The sequence below is a fragment of the Rutidosis leptorrhynchoides genome, chromosome 10 (genome assembly GCF_046630445.1).
Source record: "Rutidosis leptorrhynchoides isolate AG116_Rl617_1_P2 chromosome 10, CSIRO_AGI_Rlap_v1, whole genome shotgun sequence".
NCBI lineage: Eukaryota > Viridiplantae > Streptophyta > Magnoliopsida > Asterales > Asteraceae > Rutidosis > Rutidosis leptorrhynchoides.
The window spans coordinates 64,550,365-64,570,281 of NC_092342.1; the positions used below are offsets into that span (position 1 = coordinate 64,550,365).

At 33.4% G+C, this 19,917-nt stretch overlaps 1 protein-coding gene across 1 annotated transcript; it reads left to right on the plus strand.

Moving 5' to 3' along the window:
* Positions 1-584: 584 nt before the first annotated feature.
* LOC139872511 (laccase-15-like) lies at positions 585-19,338 on the plus strand. Its single transcript, XM_071860402.1, has 6 exons — positions 585-727; positions 4,336-4,487; positions 14,497-14,741; positions 14,866-14,994; positions 17,646-18,590; positions 19,011-19,338. Exons 1-6 carry the CDS (start codon positions 638-640, stop codon positions 19,142-19,144), a joined length of 1,695 nt encoding a protein of 564 aa, XP_071716503.1. The 5' UTR covers positions 585-637; the 3' UTR covers positions 19,145-19,338.
* Positions 19,339-19,917: the final 579 nt, after the last annotated feature.

Here is a 19,917-nt window from a genome sequence, read left to right on the forward strand (position 1 = left end):
TAAATTATATTTATGACTTTTTTTTTATAATTATATATAGTTTGATTTTGTAGTAAATTTAATTTGGTATATTTGGTGCATTTGGTATTTGGCTTGCATTATTTGAAATATTTTAGATTTTAATTTATTTGGCGCTAGAGAAATATCTGGTATTTGGCATGTATTATTTAAAATATTTTAGATTTTAACCAGGGTTACCATTTATCCGAAACACGTCTATTGGTATTGGGAACAAGTCTAATTTAATCAATTAGACGTGTTAATTTGATCAATTAGACGTGTTTTTAATCAATTAGACGTGTTCATAGAACATATCTAATTGACAAAAAAGGAAGAATACGTCTAAATACTACTATTTAGACGTGTCCCTTGAACCGCACTATATGTGACTACTCAATTGAAAAGGATTTTTCACACGTCTAATTGTTAGTAGTGACGTTATTATCAAAAGAAATTAGCTAGACAGACACAAAAAAGCACATGTGTGTTTATGACTTTTCAAACACTTGGAGGAAAAAGGTAGCATCTAGACCACCTCAGGATCAACTATAAATACAACAGGCCATTAGCATCAATTTAAGAAATTAAACTACTATACAATCACGAATCACACCAATTAAATAAGATAAACAAGGCCATGAGTTTGCATGCTTTAGCTTTTCTGGTGCTTCTTGGACTAACAATCCAGTCTCAAGCAGAATTGACTCCAAAAACATATTACTATGAGGTAATTATTCTTTACTTTTCTCTCTCGCGTTTATTAGATGTTACAAAATAGTTATACGAATGGTATAACAAGACTAGCTGTAACAACTCTCTTTTATTGTTATTTTTATTTTATTTTTTGTAAAGCTAATGGATTCTATAGAAACTACTACATACATATACAAGTGGTTTAAAAAAATTAACGTGATATCAACTTTAGTTATATTCGTCGTTAACAACAAGTATTAGGTATCAACGTTGGTATTTTTCTAAACCTAATATTTATTAAAATCTCTAACTATGTATAACTGAAAAAAAATATTAAGCTTAAAAGTAATTTCTACCAACATGCAACTCTAATATATATATATATATATATATATATATATATATATATATATATATATATATATATATATATATATATACCGAAAACTATATATCAAACTTTTATATTAATTTATCTATTAACAAATATATACCGAAAACTAAATTATACGGAGTAACAATTAGTTTGGATCTATTATATATAACATAACAATTATATTATATAGTGTATATAAGATAATTACTATAAATTATAAGTTAACCACAAGCCGCCACATAAGCAAATTTAACTCAAAAGTACACGTAGGATTATTGGCACGCGCTTTATAATAATGTATAGATAGATATATAGATAGATAGATAGGAGTATTATGATACCTTTAAGTGAGTTATAGAATAGAATTAACTAAATTATACGGAGTAACAATTAGTTTGGATCTATTATATATAACATAACAATTATATTATATAGTGTATATAAGATAATTACTATAAATTATAAGTTAACCACAAGCCGCCACATAAGCAAATTTAACTCAAAATTACACGTAGAATTATTGGCACGCGTTTTATAATAATGTATAGATATAGATGTATAGATGTATAGATGTATAGATAGATAGATAGATAGATAGATAGGAGTATTATGATACCTTTAAGTGAGTTATAGAATAGAATTATGATATATGTTGGATTGAGTTGACTTTTTTATATTAATTTTTCTACACGTATATACAATATATATTACAATATATACATATAAATGTAAAATAATTAAGTATATTATCATAGTCAATTTCACATGTTATGTTCAACAAAATATCTTTTTGTAAAAACATTTTTGTGAGATATTTTCATATTTTCAACGTACGTGTCATTTTCTCGACAGCAGATCAAATTATTCTAATATCCCATCTTTTTGCGCAGAATAATACTCCACTAACCAAAAGAAACGAGCTAGCTATGGTTCTAAGTGATACATGGATTCGTTTTGGTGACTAATGTTGAAAAGTGCTATGTTTTTTAAAATTAAATATAGTGCATATCGAATGGATCGTATATAATTTGTTTACCTTTTAACATTGGCGTGCTACTTTTTAACTAACTTGATTGATAAATGACAACACATGAAAGAGATTTTGTTTTAGCGTTTATATGAATTAGTTAAGACTTATTAATCAAATGTTGTTTTCTAATAACTTAATTTTAATGTTAATTTTATTTTTATTTGAATTTAAATAAGGATTTTGTTAACAATATCTCTTAGAGTAGTTGTTAACATTCATAATTACACTACGTATTTTAAATAGCGGTTGAGATTAACTTTTTAAAATGTCAAAGACGAAGCTTAGTGAGGGCACATAGGGGCTTTGTATGTAACACAAAAAGATAGTTAAAAGATAAGTGTTAAAACTGGAAAATATAGAAAAAATACTATGTAATGATGATATTTCTAAAGCTATGTATTTTTTGTCTATGAACTATTAATATGAAACGAAAAGAGTTATTTAGAAGATCTTAATAAAATTAAAATATAATATAATAATAATCTTGAGCTCCAACGTACGAGTTTAACTTCTTTTTTATCGTATAATGATCCCCCAAAATGAACAAGTTCAAATTTCATCACTGGGTTATGTATGCGTGTGTTTTTTTACTTCTTTACAAAATGGTTCAGCGAACATTCAACATTCAGCACATTTGTATTTTACTTCTAAATGATAGATAATGTTGAATGATTATTGCTGAACCACTCAGAGCTGAAATAATTTCTTAACCATTTAACACATAAATTTTATGTAATATCGCATTACGTTATATAAAGAATACTTAATAAACAACTAATGCGTATATTCTATTTTTTTTTATTCATATAAGGGTTAATAATGTAATTTTATATTATTAAATTATTAATATTACTCATTCAAAATAATTATTGAATAGCTTATTGTTATTCATAATCAAACTCATCAAGATCCTTTGAATCATTTACATTATGAATTATTCAACACATAATTATTCATTTTTATTTAACGCATTCTATATGTACGATAAATTTAAGTACAAGCGACAATTCTAATAGATATCACTAATAAAATCCTTTAAATAAACATAACATCTCAAATCATAATGTAGAAATTAATGCGAATATAAAGTCTAAATTGGTGTTTAATATGGACGTAAATCGATCACCTATGACCTATCCCCTCCACCAGATACATACGTACAACTTAACTACAATTTCTAAATACTAAATTAATAATAAACATATTATCGTGTATATATATACTTTTATTTTTTTCTTTTTTTTGGGCGAAAAAGGAAAAAACTTTTATAACAAAAGGAGATTCATTTAAAAGATGAAACTTCCTAAAACATACATACGAACTACCGAGCTAACTTAAGAATAAACTAACAAACCAAGCTCACAACATAACACGAAAAAGCGAAACCAAGACTAGAAACAAAAAACGACCCTAACAATCGCAAAAAAGATGTAATTCAATCTAAACGGTAAATCTAGAGATTATAATCCATCTACTTCTCAACACATCGAAGCCAAAAGCACACAAATATTTATGTACAATTGCATGATAAGTGAAGTTAACGATCACATTAACTTATTCAATTTTCTCTCTCATTTATTTCCTTTTCTTATTGGACAAGCCATTGTGCAAATAAAATTGTGTAAATTTACGTGACTATATCATTTTTGTATTTGTTAATATTATAGTACAACACAATTTTATACTGTACATGCTAAAAGAAAAGAGTGGTTTAGTTTAGTAAGGTGTGTACGCAACTTTATATACTACATGACATATTGATTATTGTCTTGTACTGTTACTCTTATTAGTAAATAATTAGGAGATAAAAATCCGATCAAGTCAATTGTTTGATTTTAAAGAACAAAACTAGTGGTTGAAGTGAGTTGACCTATTCAATTTCTAAATAAATGCACTCAAGATTGAAGATTATAATTAGGGTTGGTTGAAGATCACAAGATTGAACATGTAAAAGTAAGTATTTAGCAGATAAACATTCAAATAAACCAACATATTTGGGTGCACGTAATAGCAGATTCAAGAATTTTTTCCAACAAAAGCAAAAAGCATTAAACACATAAAAAAAACTAGGTTAAAATATCAAACCTTGATATATAAATACAATTAATATAAATTAAAAAGTCGGTCGACAGATGCGGCTGAATAAAACGATTAATACATATAAATATCAAACCTTGATATATAAATACAATTAATATATATAAATACATACTCACCACAATTTCATGGATTGTAGGTTAAAGAAGCCAACTTCACAAGGCTATGCAAGAATAAAACGATCTTGACCGTTAATGGAGAATTCCCTGGTCCGACTCTTTATGCTCGTAGAGGTGAGACCGTTATCGTTAACGTTAAAAACGTGGGCGACCTGGGCATCACAATTCACTGGTATGAATGAATTTACTAGTAGTATATATTCTAGATCATTAAGTTGTTTCTACTCTATGTAAAGATTATATTACTAACTACTCTTGAAGTAGATATTTAACAAACATATGTGGTATATCTAAAGACCGTGTGCAACTCGGTGCAAGTAAAATTTATTTTTGAAGTAAATGGGTAATAAATATTTTTACTGTTGAGAAAAAAAGTTTATATCTTTTCTAGTTAATTAATCAGTATTGTCTACTGACATAATACACCGTTAAAAATATCATTATATATTACATTACATATTATATTATTAACATATCTAATAAACAAAAGTTATGAATAGTAATAGGAGTATTTTCGACTTTTCACCTGTTTTTATTTTTAATTTTAACTAAATTTCATTTCACCAATAAAGCACTTTACACTTTTTTTCAAAAATTTAAATCGACCCAGGGGAGTAAAGTGTCAACTTAGGAGAAAAGGAGACTTATAATGAGACGATGTAGTATTAATTTTAAAACCAGATATGTACAAAATATTACGTACTTTTTTCTTTTACCATAAAGAGAGCGGAATATACTTTAACTATAAAAGAAAAAGGGGATAAGTTGCCATATCTATTTTATAATTTAAATCTTTATCTTTAACTACTACAGTACTACCTTTGTGTGTGTGTGTGTGAGAGAGAAAGGAGGCCCTAAAGTGAGATCGGTGATGATTGAACCTAGTTTCTTTGGAGATTTCTCAAGCACCATTACCACTCAACTACCCTTTGAGATTTTACTACATACTTCGTTTAATTCAAAGTTACAATAAATAATACTGACATCAAGTTTAAATAAAGTCAATAGTAGGAGAAAACATTACTTTACAATTAATTCACCCGAAAATTAATAATAAATTATATATACTTCTTCCGTCCCAAATCTACTATCCCCGGACAAAAACACACAGATTAAGAAAAAACACATGACACATGTACTTTTCTGTTAACTTTTCAGTTTAACCCTTTACTTTTACCTATCATTTTGTTTTACGTACATAAAGTAAAGGCACAAATGAACTTTATCATATAATTTTTTTCTATTTATGAAAATGAATAATTAATTTGCGACAATTAGAAAAAGAATAGTTGACAATATATATAGGAAGGATAGAGTAATAAATACATATGTAACTCGAATGCCTCAAATTAATAAACATAAATATAATATTAAATATAATAAATATATATGTAACTTAAATGACTCACTTTATCTAATAACGAGATCCGAATCGGCCCGCGCGTTATGCCGAGACTTCCAGCTTGTATATTCATATTTAACGTAACGTTATGTATTTATAGAACGGAAAACGGCTTATGTGTTAAGCAGATAAGCCCCGTTTTAGATGTCGGTTTGTTAACGTTTTTTAAAAAGTGTCTGTTTCGAACGTAACTAGTTTCGTTTTGTTCGTAAAATTATTTCGAGTTTAATGATGATGACGGTGAAAAATTTCTCGCGCCGAATAGAAAGACAAAGCAAGTTGAAGTTTTTGATGGGGTTTATTTTTTATCTTTTTAAATAAAAAGTAGAATTTACGTTTTATCTCTTAGAAGTTACAAATTGAACCCTGAAAAAGGGATAGAAATAAATTGATGATGTTGTTTGATAAATTGGGGATGTCCAAAACTACTAAAACATGCGAGACTTTTAATAATATAAGGTTAATAATACTCCACTAAAAACTTATACACAGTTTTAGAATACATCCTGTCTACGTCTAGTAATTTCTTTTAATCGGTAGAAACAGAAAATGAACATTTAAAATGAGTATCTCAAAATATAGTATTATTGACATTTTAGATCGGAGGAGGGTAGAAGGGAAAATATAACAAGGGGTTGATTTATGGTGACCTGACTTTTTATACAGAACATCAGGGGATTCGATTCACACTTGTTGTAAAATTTTCTTTATTGTTACCCGTCTATTTTATAAGTCAGTCAATGATTCTTAAGCGCAATTAAATACTACCAAAAAAAAAAAAAAAAGGGGGAGAATATCTGTCATCTGTGTCAGAAATAATGAATCTACTAGAGCCTAAGATATTTTTCTAAACCATCCTGGCATAGCCTGGCCACCAGGACTTTCAATAAAGCAAGAGGTCACGGGTTCGATTCCCTTCAAGGCAAATACCTTGGGGCGAGCTCCATTTAGTGACTGATTGACTAGAGGATGCTTTGTCTGATAGCGGTGGAGACCTGGCTTGCCGTTTACCCGGGGTTTACCAACTAGAGGGGAGCTATTATGGCTCGTCGCTAGGGTTCCTCGTAAAAAAAAAAAAAAGATATTTTTCTAGTCATGGATATGGAAAATGCTAGCTTTCACCGTCAAATAATGCATGCAGTGATGTGTTATTTTCACCCACAATATTGAAGTCTAACACGTCTCATTAGATTTTTTCATGAATACATTAACAAATCAACAAATTTGTTCAAACACTGTTTCTTAATATAAGTGTCCATGATTATGTTCATCGAGCTAACGAAAATTACAACACCTAGTTAAATATTACATCTACGTGTCACTTTTTTTTTTTTTTTCGGCGAAGAAGAAAATATATTAGAAGTGATCGCTTCATCAAAACAATGAAGGATCAAATTAAAGTACATTGACGGAGCCATGCTCGGCCTTAAATTGAAAGACAAATACAAATACATGAAAGCCTAAAAACATAAAAGATGCGGGTTTTGCTCCCAAACATAAGCGTGTAACCCATGACAAAAGTTAAGATTCGTTGCCCAAAGGAAAACTTTGAACTTGATATTTCGTATGATAATCGAGCGACAAGTATACTTGTTGTTGAAAATGACTTCGTTTCTAGCGACCCAAATCGCCCAAATAGTCGCAGGACCTATTAACTTCCAAAATTTGGAGGCTTTGATTCCCATGCCGTAGTACCAATCAAATGAGAACCCTTCAATAGATCCCGGGATAACCCATCGAAGATTCCACCAACGAAATAATTCCGCCCAAATTTTAAACGACCATCTACAATGTAACAAAAGATGGTTGATTGTCTCGGCTTCTTTTAACCACCAAACGCATAAGGTGGAAACATTAATGGGAAGAATGTGTCTTCGGGAAAGAACGTCTTTAACGGGAATGCTTTTGCGGATTGCTAACCAATGAAACAACATGATCTTGGTAGGAACATTATTACCCCAAAAAACCTTAGGCCAAATTGGAACCACGATATCGCTAGAATGAATGAGAACCCTAATAGCGTCGGCCACCGAATAAACGTTGCCCGGATCAGCAGACCATACGACTTGGTCTGAAATGCTATCATCTAGTCGCAAATTGGATAACAAAGAGGAGAGAAGCTCTGCCTGCTGCAGATCGAAGAGAGATAAAGGTAGAGGCAGAAACAAGTTCCAACCCTGCTGTACATGATCTAAATTAAATGGAAGTCGACATTCAAGAACAGATGCGTTGGGCTTTAAACACATAATAAAAAGAAAAGGAAAATCGTCCTTTAAGACTCTCCCATGGGCCCAATTATCATGCCAAAATAAGATTTTTGCCCCGTTACCAATTTTCCATTTCCAAATCGATGGCCCAACAATACAAGAAAGCGAGTCTTCTTTTTGTAAGTTAATCAACTCCTTCCAAATTGGTGAAAGATGAGACATTTGTAAAGAAGAAACGTTGTTCGTCAATTTCCCATTAAAAGAAGACCCAAAGGAAGAGGTAACAATGGATTTCCAAAGATATTGCTTATTAGAGTTCAATCTAGCCCACCATTTAACAATCATTGCAAAGTTTTTTAATCGAAGAGGAGTAATACCTAGTCCTCCCAACTCTTTGGAGAGGCATACCGAATCCCACTTAACGAGACAAGACTTCTTTTTAAGACAATCCCCGGTCCAGAGAAAATTTCTTCGAAGTTTCTCAAGTTGTTTAATAACAGAGACGGGGGCCTTGTAAATGGACATGTAATGAAGGGGGAGATTTGAAATAACCGCGTTAACCATAACAAGCCGTCCACCAAAAGAAAGGCACCTACCTTTCCATTCCGCTAGTTTCTTTTTGAGTTTTTTGATGACGGGATCCCACATAGATATTTTGTTGCAAGATAAGGCAATCGGAATGCCTAGATATTCGATCGGGAAAATCCCCACTTTACAATCAAAAATGGCCGAGAACAATACCATATCTTCTCTTGAAACATGAATACCGTATAACGTTGTCTTGATGGCGTTCATTTGTAACCCTGAAAAAAGAAAAAATAGATCGAAAATACCTTTGATACGGTTAAGCTCTTGAATGGACGGATGAGCGAAAATTATTGTGTCGTCCGCAAATTGAGAATGGTTAATTTTTAACGTTTGACTAAACTTGCACCCTTTCAACAATCCATTATCGAGATCTCTTGAGAGTAACTTGCTTAAAATTTCGGCTACAATAATAAACAAAAAGGAAGATAACGGATCGCCTTGCCTTAAACCTCGATGCATAACTCCTTCCCGGGAAGGAGAACCATTCAAAAGAACCGAAAATTGAACATTGGATATACAAGCTTTTACCCATGAAATAAATTTTGAACCAAACCCCATTCGGACAAGGACCTTGAAAAGAAAATCGTGAGAAATGCTATCATAAGCTTTGGAAAAATCTATCTTTAAAAGAAGAATAGGTCGTTTCTTTTTCTTAGCCATATGAACCACTTCATTAACAACCATCACCCCATCCATTAACAATCTAGCCGGGACAAAACCGTTTTGATTCTCACTAATAATAAAGGGAATAGCAACCTTTAACCTATTAGCAATCGTTTTTACTATAATCTTGTAAGGGGCATTAATGAGGCTAATCGGCCTAAGAAGGTCAATACTCTTAGCCGAATTTGATTTTGGGATCAAAACAATGAACGAGGAGTTGAAGCCTTTTGGAAAGGAAGGATGAGCATGAAATTGTGAGAACATCTCCATAATGTCGTCTTCTAAAAAATCCCAAGCTTTTTTGAAGAATTGTAAAGAGAATCCATCCGGACCCGGTGTTTTATTGCCATCTAATGATTTAACAACGGATTTAACTTCAGCTACAGAAAATATAGCTTCTAAAGAAGCACAACAGTGGGCTGGTAATGGGCTTAAATTAATTGAAGCCCAATCGAATTGCATAACAGCAGGTATGCCAGAATGACAAGAAGATAAATTTTCAAAGTGCTTGATTGCGTATTCTTTAACAATATTAGGATCTTCCTGCCAAACATGATCAATTAACATACCTGAGATAAAAGACGATTGTTGTCGAATGCGAGAGGCGACGTGAAAAAATCTTGAGTTTTTGTCACCTAAACGCACCCATAGATAACGAGATTGATGTCTTCTTTTTGAATCGATACGTAAGGATATCTCTTTTTGCATTTTTTAAGAAAAGCAAGCTCAATCAATTCACTATTACTAAGATCACGCAGCCTAAAATATCCTTTTAGAGCTTTGATCTTCAAGACACACGTTTTAAGGGTCGTGACATCCTGATCTTGATTCGACAAACTCCAATCTTTCAAGTCGTTTTTTAACAATCGAAGCTACCGGATATGAATCCCACTTAACTTCACACAAGTTAATGAAACCCGGTTTCGAGAGCCATGAATTATTGAAACGAAAAGGTTTAGGACCCCAATCTAACAATTTGTTTCCCCATATAATGGGTTTATGATCCGACTCATCCGGATTGGCCGAAATCAAAATAGCATCCGGGAACAAATGAGCACAAGACAGATTAACCAGCACCCTATCAATTCTTGAGAATTTACCTGACGGGCCCTCCCATGTAAACTCATCGTTTGACAAATGTTGGTCGAACAAGTTAGCATTAAGAATAAAATTGTTGAAAGAATCAATACTATTGAAATCTATAACTTCTCTTAACCTTTCATCCGGTGAGCTCACCGAATTGAAATCACCCAAAATACACATATGACCCGGCCAATTACGAGCCATATCAGTCAATTGTGCCCAGATAAACTTTTTCTTATTTTCTTGTTGCGGAGCATAAACATTAATAATTAAAACGATTGTGTTGTTTGGAGTATACCTCAAAATAGTCGCTATCCAATTTTTACGAGTCCAAGCTTGAATAAGTGAGAAAAAATCTGTCCTCCAAATCGACAGGAGACCCCCTGACCTGCCATTTTATTTTGATTGCACCGAGTCGAATACATGATGTTTCCAAATGGTGTTGAGGATTGGTTGTGATACTTCTTTTACCATAGTTTCTTGTGTTGCTAGAGATTTAATTTGAAACCGAAATACCAATGACCCCACCATGCTTCCACGTGATTTATTACCGAGTCCGCGTGTGTTCCAGGAAGCGAGTCTCATGGTTTTTGTACGTTTGGTGAATCGACATCAACCATGTTTCCCATAAGAATGCCAAAGTTAAACATCTCCTCTTGATAAGTTAATTTTTTTGCCCCAAATTGACACCCTTTGAATTTATTTTTCTTGTAAGTTGAATCATTACCTACAATGTGATTAATCTCACTTGTTGTATCAAACATCTCGGAAGCTGCAGGAACCTCTTCGACCCATTTATTCTTGTTGTCAACATTCTTCTTCTTTTCAGCACGGTCTGTTGAAGAAATAACAGGAGAATCGGGCTCTTCACTGGCAATGCATCTAGCCCTTATTTTTTCGCACGAAGACTTACAATTACTATCAATACATTGGTTTTGTGGAGAGCTGGTTGTAGCTTCAGTAAGCTTGGCATTAACAAGCTTTCCATTCGTCTCCTGTATAGCTAAAGATGCTTGTTGGATGTCTGCAAATTTAACAAAAGCAAATGATCTATTTTGTTTCCATGACACGCCTTGAATGGATCCGAAACTTTGAAACAAGTTAGAAATAGTGGTGGGATTTGTGAACCTTGATAGGCCTCCCAAGAACACCGTTGATTTCTTTTGAAAAGTAGGGTGATTCGTATTTTTTGAGAAGGATTGATGATTAATTGGAATTGAATTAGGGAAGGTAGGTTGAAATTTTTGTGAGGTTGGTTGATGCTGGTAGGTTGAAGGAAGGTGATTATTCTGGTAGGTTGAAGGATGGTGATTGTTCTGGTGTGTTGAAGGATGGTGGTTGTATTGAGAGCATATTAATTAGTCATTTTAATTCTACCATGTGCATAGCACATGATTCACCTCTGATGAAACACACGTTGGGTCACTTTCAGAATATCTTTAGCATATCATTTCTAAAAAAATTATCATATTATTTATTTTAGCATTAGTATGTATTAAAATATTATCAGTTAGTAACCTACACATTCCTGATTTCCTGATTTCCTGATTTCCATAATTCCTTTAAAAGTGCCTCGATATAAATTGAGCTCCTGAAAAAAAAAAAAAAATAAAAAAAAAAAAAAAAAAAATAAAATAAAATAAAATAAAATCCCATAACGTATGTGAAAATGGATATGGTATTGATGTTCATTTATCATATACCTAAAAGACAAAAAACTGTCACACTATTCATCAATAGTACCTAAGGGTACTTTCGTCATTTCACTTTTTTTTTTTGTCTCCAACGATAAAAGAAGCAATTTTCGTAAAAGAACCAACCCTTCAATGTTACCAAAAGATGGCGAAAAAAATTTTTTTTTACAAAAAAATCAACTACCTTTTTTTTCCTCAACGATAAAAAATGCAACTTTCATAAAAAGAACAACTCTTCAATGCTACCAAAAGATGTCGAAAAACATTCTTTTTTAATAGATCCAACTAACTTTATAAAAAAAAAAAGAACGCTAAAAGAAGCAACTTTTACAAAAGGAACAACCCTTCAATGTTAGATGTTGAAAAAAATTCTTTTTACAAAATAAATCAAGACTTTTTTTTTAACTCGCATTCAAAACGGAACTCCCCGCACGAAACGAGGGCTCCACAACTAGTTAAGACAATTCACAAAAGGAAAAATACAAGGGTTAATAATAAATGCTAAAAGGGCCTAAATATGGGCCATAAAACTACCAATAAATAAAATAAAGTGGGCTTGAATCTAATGTCTAACAGTCCCACACAGTTAGAGCGGGAGATGAGCGAACGGTCAAGCTGGATCGAAACTCTTCAAAGATGCATGACGGGAGACCCTTCGTAAAATTGTCTGCGTACTGGTACAGTGGCGAAGCTCAAACTATTAAAAGAACCCAATCATCACCTAGGTCCAGTGAGGGATAGGCAACACCCGCGCACAAGTGTCATAGAGAACGTTGGAAACAAACTACGACGACCGAAAAAACCTACTTTCGGCCGAACCCAAGCAAATCGACCACTAACATGTAAGAGAAAACAAACGACGGCCCTCAAAACGAAACAGAACTGAAACTGACGAGCAACATGAAATCCACCCAACTAAAAATCACGCCACGATAACGGCAACGAAAAGTTAGAGCCCGTCCCGAAGTCGCGTCTCGCCGAAAAAAGAAAAATGCGGGAGAAATCCGAACTACCGGCAAGATGTCGGTGGTTGGAGAACGAGTAATCACAACATCTACAAACGACTGTAATTTGATGATAAAAGGGGGGAGATGTATATCATTGTAGTTCCAAAAATGATAAAGTTATTTTACTAATCTCATGGCAACTACCCGCATTGCGAGCAGTCCGGAGTCATTGCATGTGAACCTCCGTGACCATGAGGGAAATAACTTTGTGAATGACAAGGAATCGAACCGTTGACCTCCACATTGGAAGGCCAGTGTTTTACCATGGTTAAATGATAAAGTTATTGTAGCTCCAAAATCGAAAAACGTAAAATGAAAAAAAAAAAAAAAAAAAACGTATGTAAAATTAATTTCTTGTGTCGAGATTAGTGATTTGATGAATCGGTCATTGATATTGGGCGATAAAATTTCGACGAGGTGAGTTGCATCATGGGTTTGGACAAGGTGAATTTTTTTTTTCCCCCTAAAGGCAACATATATAATATATATAAAAATTACAAATTTAGAAATCTACAAAAACACAACCAGCCTCCAAAATTAGAAGGCAGGCATGGACCCAACATATACGCGAAAGAAACAAAAGAAGACCCCAAGACCTAGCCAATTCCCGATTTGATTAGAGCATAAGAATCAAAGGCTCTTAGGTTTGTGAATCATTGAAGTCAGTCAGTCCACATTTTTGTGATCCATTGAAGTCAGTCAGTCCAATCATGGCTCAAGACTTGCACTTCATTAGAAATTGTTGCACTACTCGATACATCTTTCTCGAAAGCTACTTTGTTTCTGTAATTCCAAAGCACATACTCTGTTCTTATGTGCTCTACACATGCAATATTTAACTAATCATTATAACCGTTGTCAATGAAGGACTAACGCCATATAAAGTGAGGGATAGCCCGTGTAATTTCAAAAAGATAGACTATCAGCATAATTTTACGTAAACCAGGAGGATTGACAGTATAATTTACTCTTTTTTTTTTAATTAAATTTGTTGATTGTTGATTAATCGATTTAAGCAGATCACAGATGTTACCCCCTCCGTCCCACTTCAAATGTCCACCTTTTCATTTTTGGTTGTCCCATATCAAATGTCTACTTTGGATTTCAACCAATCGAGGTTATTTTGGAGAGAGAAGATTCCTGATCAGTGGAGAATGAAGTTAGTGAGATTTCTTAAAACTGTGTGAAAAAGTAAGTGGACATTTGTAATGAGACGGAGGTAGTAATTTTTATATTAATCATCACCTAATGACAAATTTAATTGAATAGGAATAACAATTTAGTTGGTTCTTATTTGTACAAAAATACCGTATAAGTTATGTACTCTGTTCGTCTCATAATAATTATAATTATATCCAAAATAATTTCTTTGATTAATGATAAACCAATCAATCAATTATCAGTTTTGTAATAGAAAGATTAACCAACAGAATTAAATGAATAGGGGGTAAAACAAATGATTTTTGGAAGGACTAGTTATATTCTAGCTTAATTTGTGTATTAGGACTAAATTTCATGTTAAACAATTCAATTACAGGCATGGGGTGAAGCAACCAAGGTATCCATGGTCCGACGGACCCGAATTCATCACACAATGTCCGATTAAACCCGGAGCCAACTTTACTCAAAAAGTTATTCTCTCAGATGAAGAAGGCACGTTATGGTGGCATGCTCATAGCGACTGGTCTCGAGCCACTGTTCATGGTCTGATTGTCATACGGCCCGCTTTTGGAAGACCGTACCCTTTCCCTAAACCCTACGCTGAATATCCTATCGTCTTAGGTTTTTCACTCTCACCTTTAATCGATTTCAATAGCCTGATTATTAGCAGTAGTTTTCATTTAATTAATTATTATAATTAATATAATGTAACGCTAATATTGTTATTTGGTTCTAATAAATGCAGCTGAATGGTGGAGGCAAGATGTTGAGGCTGTTTTATTAGACTTCACGAGAACTGGAGGAGACCCTAATACTTCTGATGCGTTGACTATTAATGGTCAACCTGGTGATCTCTACCCTTGTTCTAGTGCAGGTTGATTTTTCTTACTTATTAGTAATATACCTACAAAACGGGATAGGTTGAGTCGGTTTAGGTAACAGGTGAAAACGGTTTTTGATTGAAATGGGTCATGGGTCAGATTTTTAATCGGGTTCAAATGAATCAAGTTGGGTAACATGCTGGGTAATAGGCTGAAACGGTTCATGGGGTCAATTGGGTCCAAACGGGTATCTGCTTTTACATTTATGATTACAACAACAACAACAACAGTACCCAATACCACTTGAGTGGTGTATGGGGGAGGTGAGATGTAGACAATCCTTCCCTTATCCGAGAATAAAAACAAGTCATTTCTCCACCCAGAAAAGTAGAGAAAGTCATCCCTCTCTTTATTCGGCGGATAAAGAGATTGCTTCCGAGTGGACCTCCGGCCTTTTTTTTTATTTATTTATAAAAATAGTAAAATAAAAAAAAAAAAAAAAAAAAAAAAAAATATATATATATATATATATATATATATATATATATTGAGACGCCATGAAAATGATAGAATCAAAATTTCATGGGTTTAAAAGTCTCCCTGAAAATCAATTATGGCTCTAAGCGGCTAAAAAATAAAAATACTAATACTAGTACTAGTGTTAGTAAAAAATAGTTAAAAGCAATAGTACTAATATTAATACCACAAATAATATTAATAATTAATATTAACACACCCATAATACAATAATAATAATAATAATAATAATAATAATAATAATAATAATAATAATAATAATAATAATAATAATAAAAATAATAATAATAAAAGTAATAGTAGTAGTCGTAATAGTACCAGTACTAGTAATACCAAGAGTATTATAGTAGTAGTAACAATAATAAAAATAATACTAATAGTAATAGTAATAATAATAATAATAATAGTAATAGTAATAATAATAATAATAATAATAATAATAATAATAATAATAATAATAATAAAAATAATAGTAATAATAAAAATAATAATAATAAAAATAATAATAATAATAAAAACTAACAATAATAATATAGAGATAATAATAATAATAAATAAAGTAATAATAATAATAAAAAAAAGTAATAAAAAGCAAAAAAAAGCAAAAGTAAGAAACCTAATGAGAAATACTATTAAAAATAAAAAAATAACATAAAAGGACGTAACCCTACTCGACTATTCTAATTCTAGCCCTCCACGCACCCCTATCAGAAGTCATGTCCTCAGTCAGCGAAAGCTCCCTCATGTCGAGCCTAAGTCTATCCATCCACCTACGTGTAGGTCTACCCCTTCTCCTTACGCCATCGACCGTGAGTGCCTCGACTCTCCTTACCGGGGCAATACGAGGTCGCCTCATCACATGCCCAAACCATCGAAGCCGTTCTTCCCTTAGCTTGTCGATGATGCTACAGACTCCAAGGTTTTCCCTAAACACACCATTTGGGATCCTATCTAACATGGTTTTACCACACGTCCACCTAAGCATCCTCATTTCTGCTACTTCCATCCTTCTCTCTTGGGCCTTCGTCATTGGCCAACATTCTGATCCGTACAACATGGCAGGTCTAATAGCTACTTTAAAGAATTTCCCTTTTAATTTGAGTGGGATCTTCTTGTCGCACAAGACCCCTTTCGCCGCTCTCCACTTCAACCAACCTACCTTAATACGATGAGTCACGTCTTCGTCTATCCTCCCCGATTTGTGGAGGACCGAACCTAGATATCTAAACGACTCTTGTGGGTGCAAGATCTGGTCCCCAATGTTGATAATCCCTCCACCATTTAGTTCATCCTCACTCCCACTGAATTCGCACCTAAGATATTCTGTCTTTTGTCTGCTGATCCGTAACCCATTTTGTTCTAAGGCCTCCCTCCATTGTTCTAGTCTTCTGTTAAGCTCCTCATTTGATTCTGATACAAGCACGATATCATCGGCAAAAATCAGACACCAAGGGATGTTCTCTTGTATTCCTCGAGACAGCTCGTCTAGAATCAAAGCGAAAAGGAAAGGACTAAGGGCCGATCCCTGGTGCAAGCCTACTTCTATCGGGAAATACTCTGTGTTTCCCACAGGCGTCCTGACACAGGACTTCGCCCCATCATACATATCCATAATAGCTCTAATATATCTACTTGGGATACCCCTAACATTAAGTGTCTTCCAAATCAGCTTTCGCGGTACGCTATCATAGGCCTTTTCTAAGTCTAAGAAGACCATCTCTAGGCCCTTTTGTTTCTCCCTATACTTCTCCATAACGCTTCTTAAAATATGAATTGCCTCCATCGAAGAGCGCCCTGGCATGAAACCAAATTGGTTTTCTGAAACCGTAGTCTCGCGTCGAAGTCTAGTCTCAATCACTCTCTCCCAAAGCTTCATAGTATGACTAAGTAATTTTATGCCTCTATAATTACCGCAGATTTGGGCATCCCCTTTATTTTTGTAAATAGGGATAATCTCGCTGAGTCTCCATTCCGTAGGCATTTTATAACTTCTAAGCGTCTTATTGAAAAGACACGTCAACCACCTGACACATTTATGATTACGTTATACGTTTATATTTACAGTTTACGTTTACGTTTTACTTCTACATTTTACGTTTTACTTTACATTTATGATTTCTTTATAGTTCACTTGAAAATACTTACTCTGCGTAATCTATAATTTCAGAAACAACTAAATTCATCGTGGAACAAGGAAAAACGTATATGCTTCGAATGGTCAACGCTGCAATGAACCTCTTCTTGTTTTGGGGGATTGGAGGCCATGCATTCGAAGTTGTAGGAACCGATGGTTCTTACACAAAGCCGCTAAAAAGTCACTATGGAGTGATCGGACCGGGCCAAACCATGGATGTTTTATTTAAAGCTGATCAACCCATAGGCCGATACTATATAGCAGCTAGACCATATAATAGCCAGCCGTTGATTAGTTTCGATAACACAACCACCACAGCCATTTTCGAATACAAAGGCTACAAAAAAACACACTCAAAACCTGTCTTCCCTCATCTTCCTAAAGTCAATGACACCAGCGCATCGGTCAATTTCACTAATAGCCTTAGAAGTTTAGCTAGTCGCGCTCATCCTATTAACGTTCCAATGAAGATCACGCGAAATTTTGTATTCACCATGTCGATTAACACGGTTCCTTGTGCTAATAACTCATGTGAGGGGCCTAGAGGTTTGAGATTTAGAGCAAGTGTTAACAACATATCATTTAATTCACCAAATATTTCTGTACTTGATGCTTATTATGGAAGAATTAAAGGTGTGTATGGAGATGACTTCCCAAAATTTCCACCTTTGTTTTTCAACTTTACGGGGACGAATCTTAGTACATCGTTAGAAACTCCGTTAAATGCAACGGAAGCGGAAGTACTTGAGTACGGTGACAACGTGGAACTTGTGTATCAAGGGACAAACTTAGTTGCAGGGATTGATCATCCTATGCATTTGCACGGGCATAGTTTCTATGTTGTTGGATCGGGGTTGGGTAACTTTAATCGAAGTAAGGATCGTTTAAGTTTTAATCTCGTGGATCCTCCTCTTCGACAGACTGTTATTGTTCCGAAAAACGGTTGGACAGCCATTAGATTCAAGGCTAATAATCCTGGTGAGATATGATCTACGCTTTACACTATTTTTTTTATTTTTTATTTATGGTCATGAGTTGGCTCCTACGAATCGAGTACTAGCACTCTGTTTCGATTGACAATCTTACAAGTCATTCACCGATTTTGTTAAATTTGTGCCAGCTCGAGACTTTAACTTTTATTTTGTCACAAATAATTTTACACTTCTAAAAATAGATAATCAACTTTTAACATTTTACTAGTACGTTTTTCACATAAACATATGCCTAAAGTAAAATTGACATTTTTCACATAAAAGATGAATCTTCGTGATCAATTTAACCCTATGTGTCAGACATCGATAAGATATTTTTTGTGGGACCGAGGAAGTTTAGGTTTGTAAATAAACAAACAAACTAACATGTTTTTTTTTTTTTTTGTTTTTTTTTTTTTTGTTATAGGAGTATGGTTGATGCATTGTCATCTAGAGCGTCATATAAGCTGGGGAATGGAGATGGTATTCATCACAAAGAATGGTATTAGGCCAGGAGAATCGATATTACCACCGCCTCCTGACCTCCCACCCTGTACTTAGAATGTACAATTTATGTATACTTATTTTGCTATTGTCACCAAAAAATGTTATTGTATTTGTGAATGTGTTACTATATAATTAGATAAAGAAAGAGGAATGTACAAGTATAGTGCCTATACAAATAAAGATTTTTCAAATTGTTGTATGTTTTGAAAGAAAACAGTGATATTGTTTGTAATAAAATAAAATTTTTACACACTATATATATTTTGTTTGTTTTGAAAAAGCATATTTGTGATGAATAATTAAAACATGGTGATAGGCTGACTTTGCTGAGGCAATCATAATCGTTAACATGCGGATTATTAGGCATTACATCACTAATTAAAATTCCATTTCCAAAGGTAGAATATTACAAGGATATACTCCCTAATTAACTGGCGCTACGAAGATAAGTAAAATTAGAAGTGGGCTTGAAGCCCAACAATTATTGAACTAATGTTACTACACGGGCTTCTATTCAATGTTCACATTTTAAGAGGAAAAAGTAGGATGAGGCATGAGCAGGCCTGTTATAAATCAAGTTGTACTTTTTTCTTTCAAAAGGACTTCATAACAGCTTCTTTTGTAAACCTAGCTACTGATAATAAAGATTATTTGCTATAACTTCTTGAGAAATTACGGCCTCACTAATTCCCAACAAGCGCCCAATGAAAAACAGTAAAGAAATAAGAACAACACACAACACAAGATTTAACGTGGAAACTCCAAAACAGGAGAAAAACCACCGGCCCCCAAAGAGAGAAATACACTATATCACAAATTGTTACAAT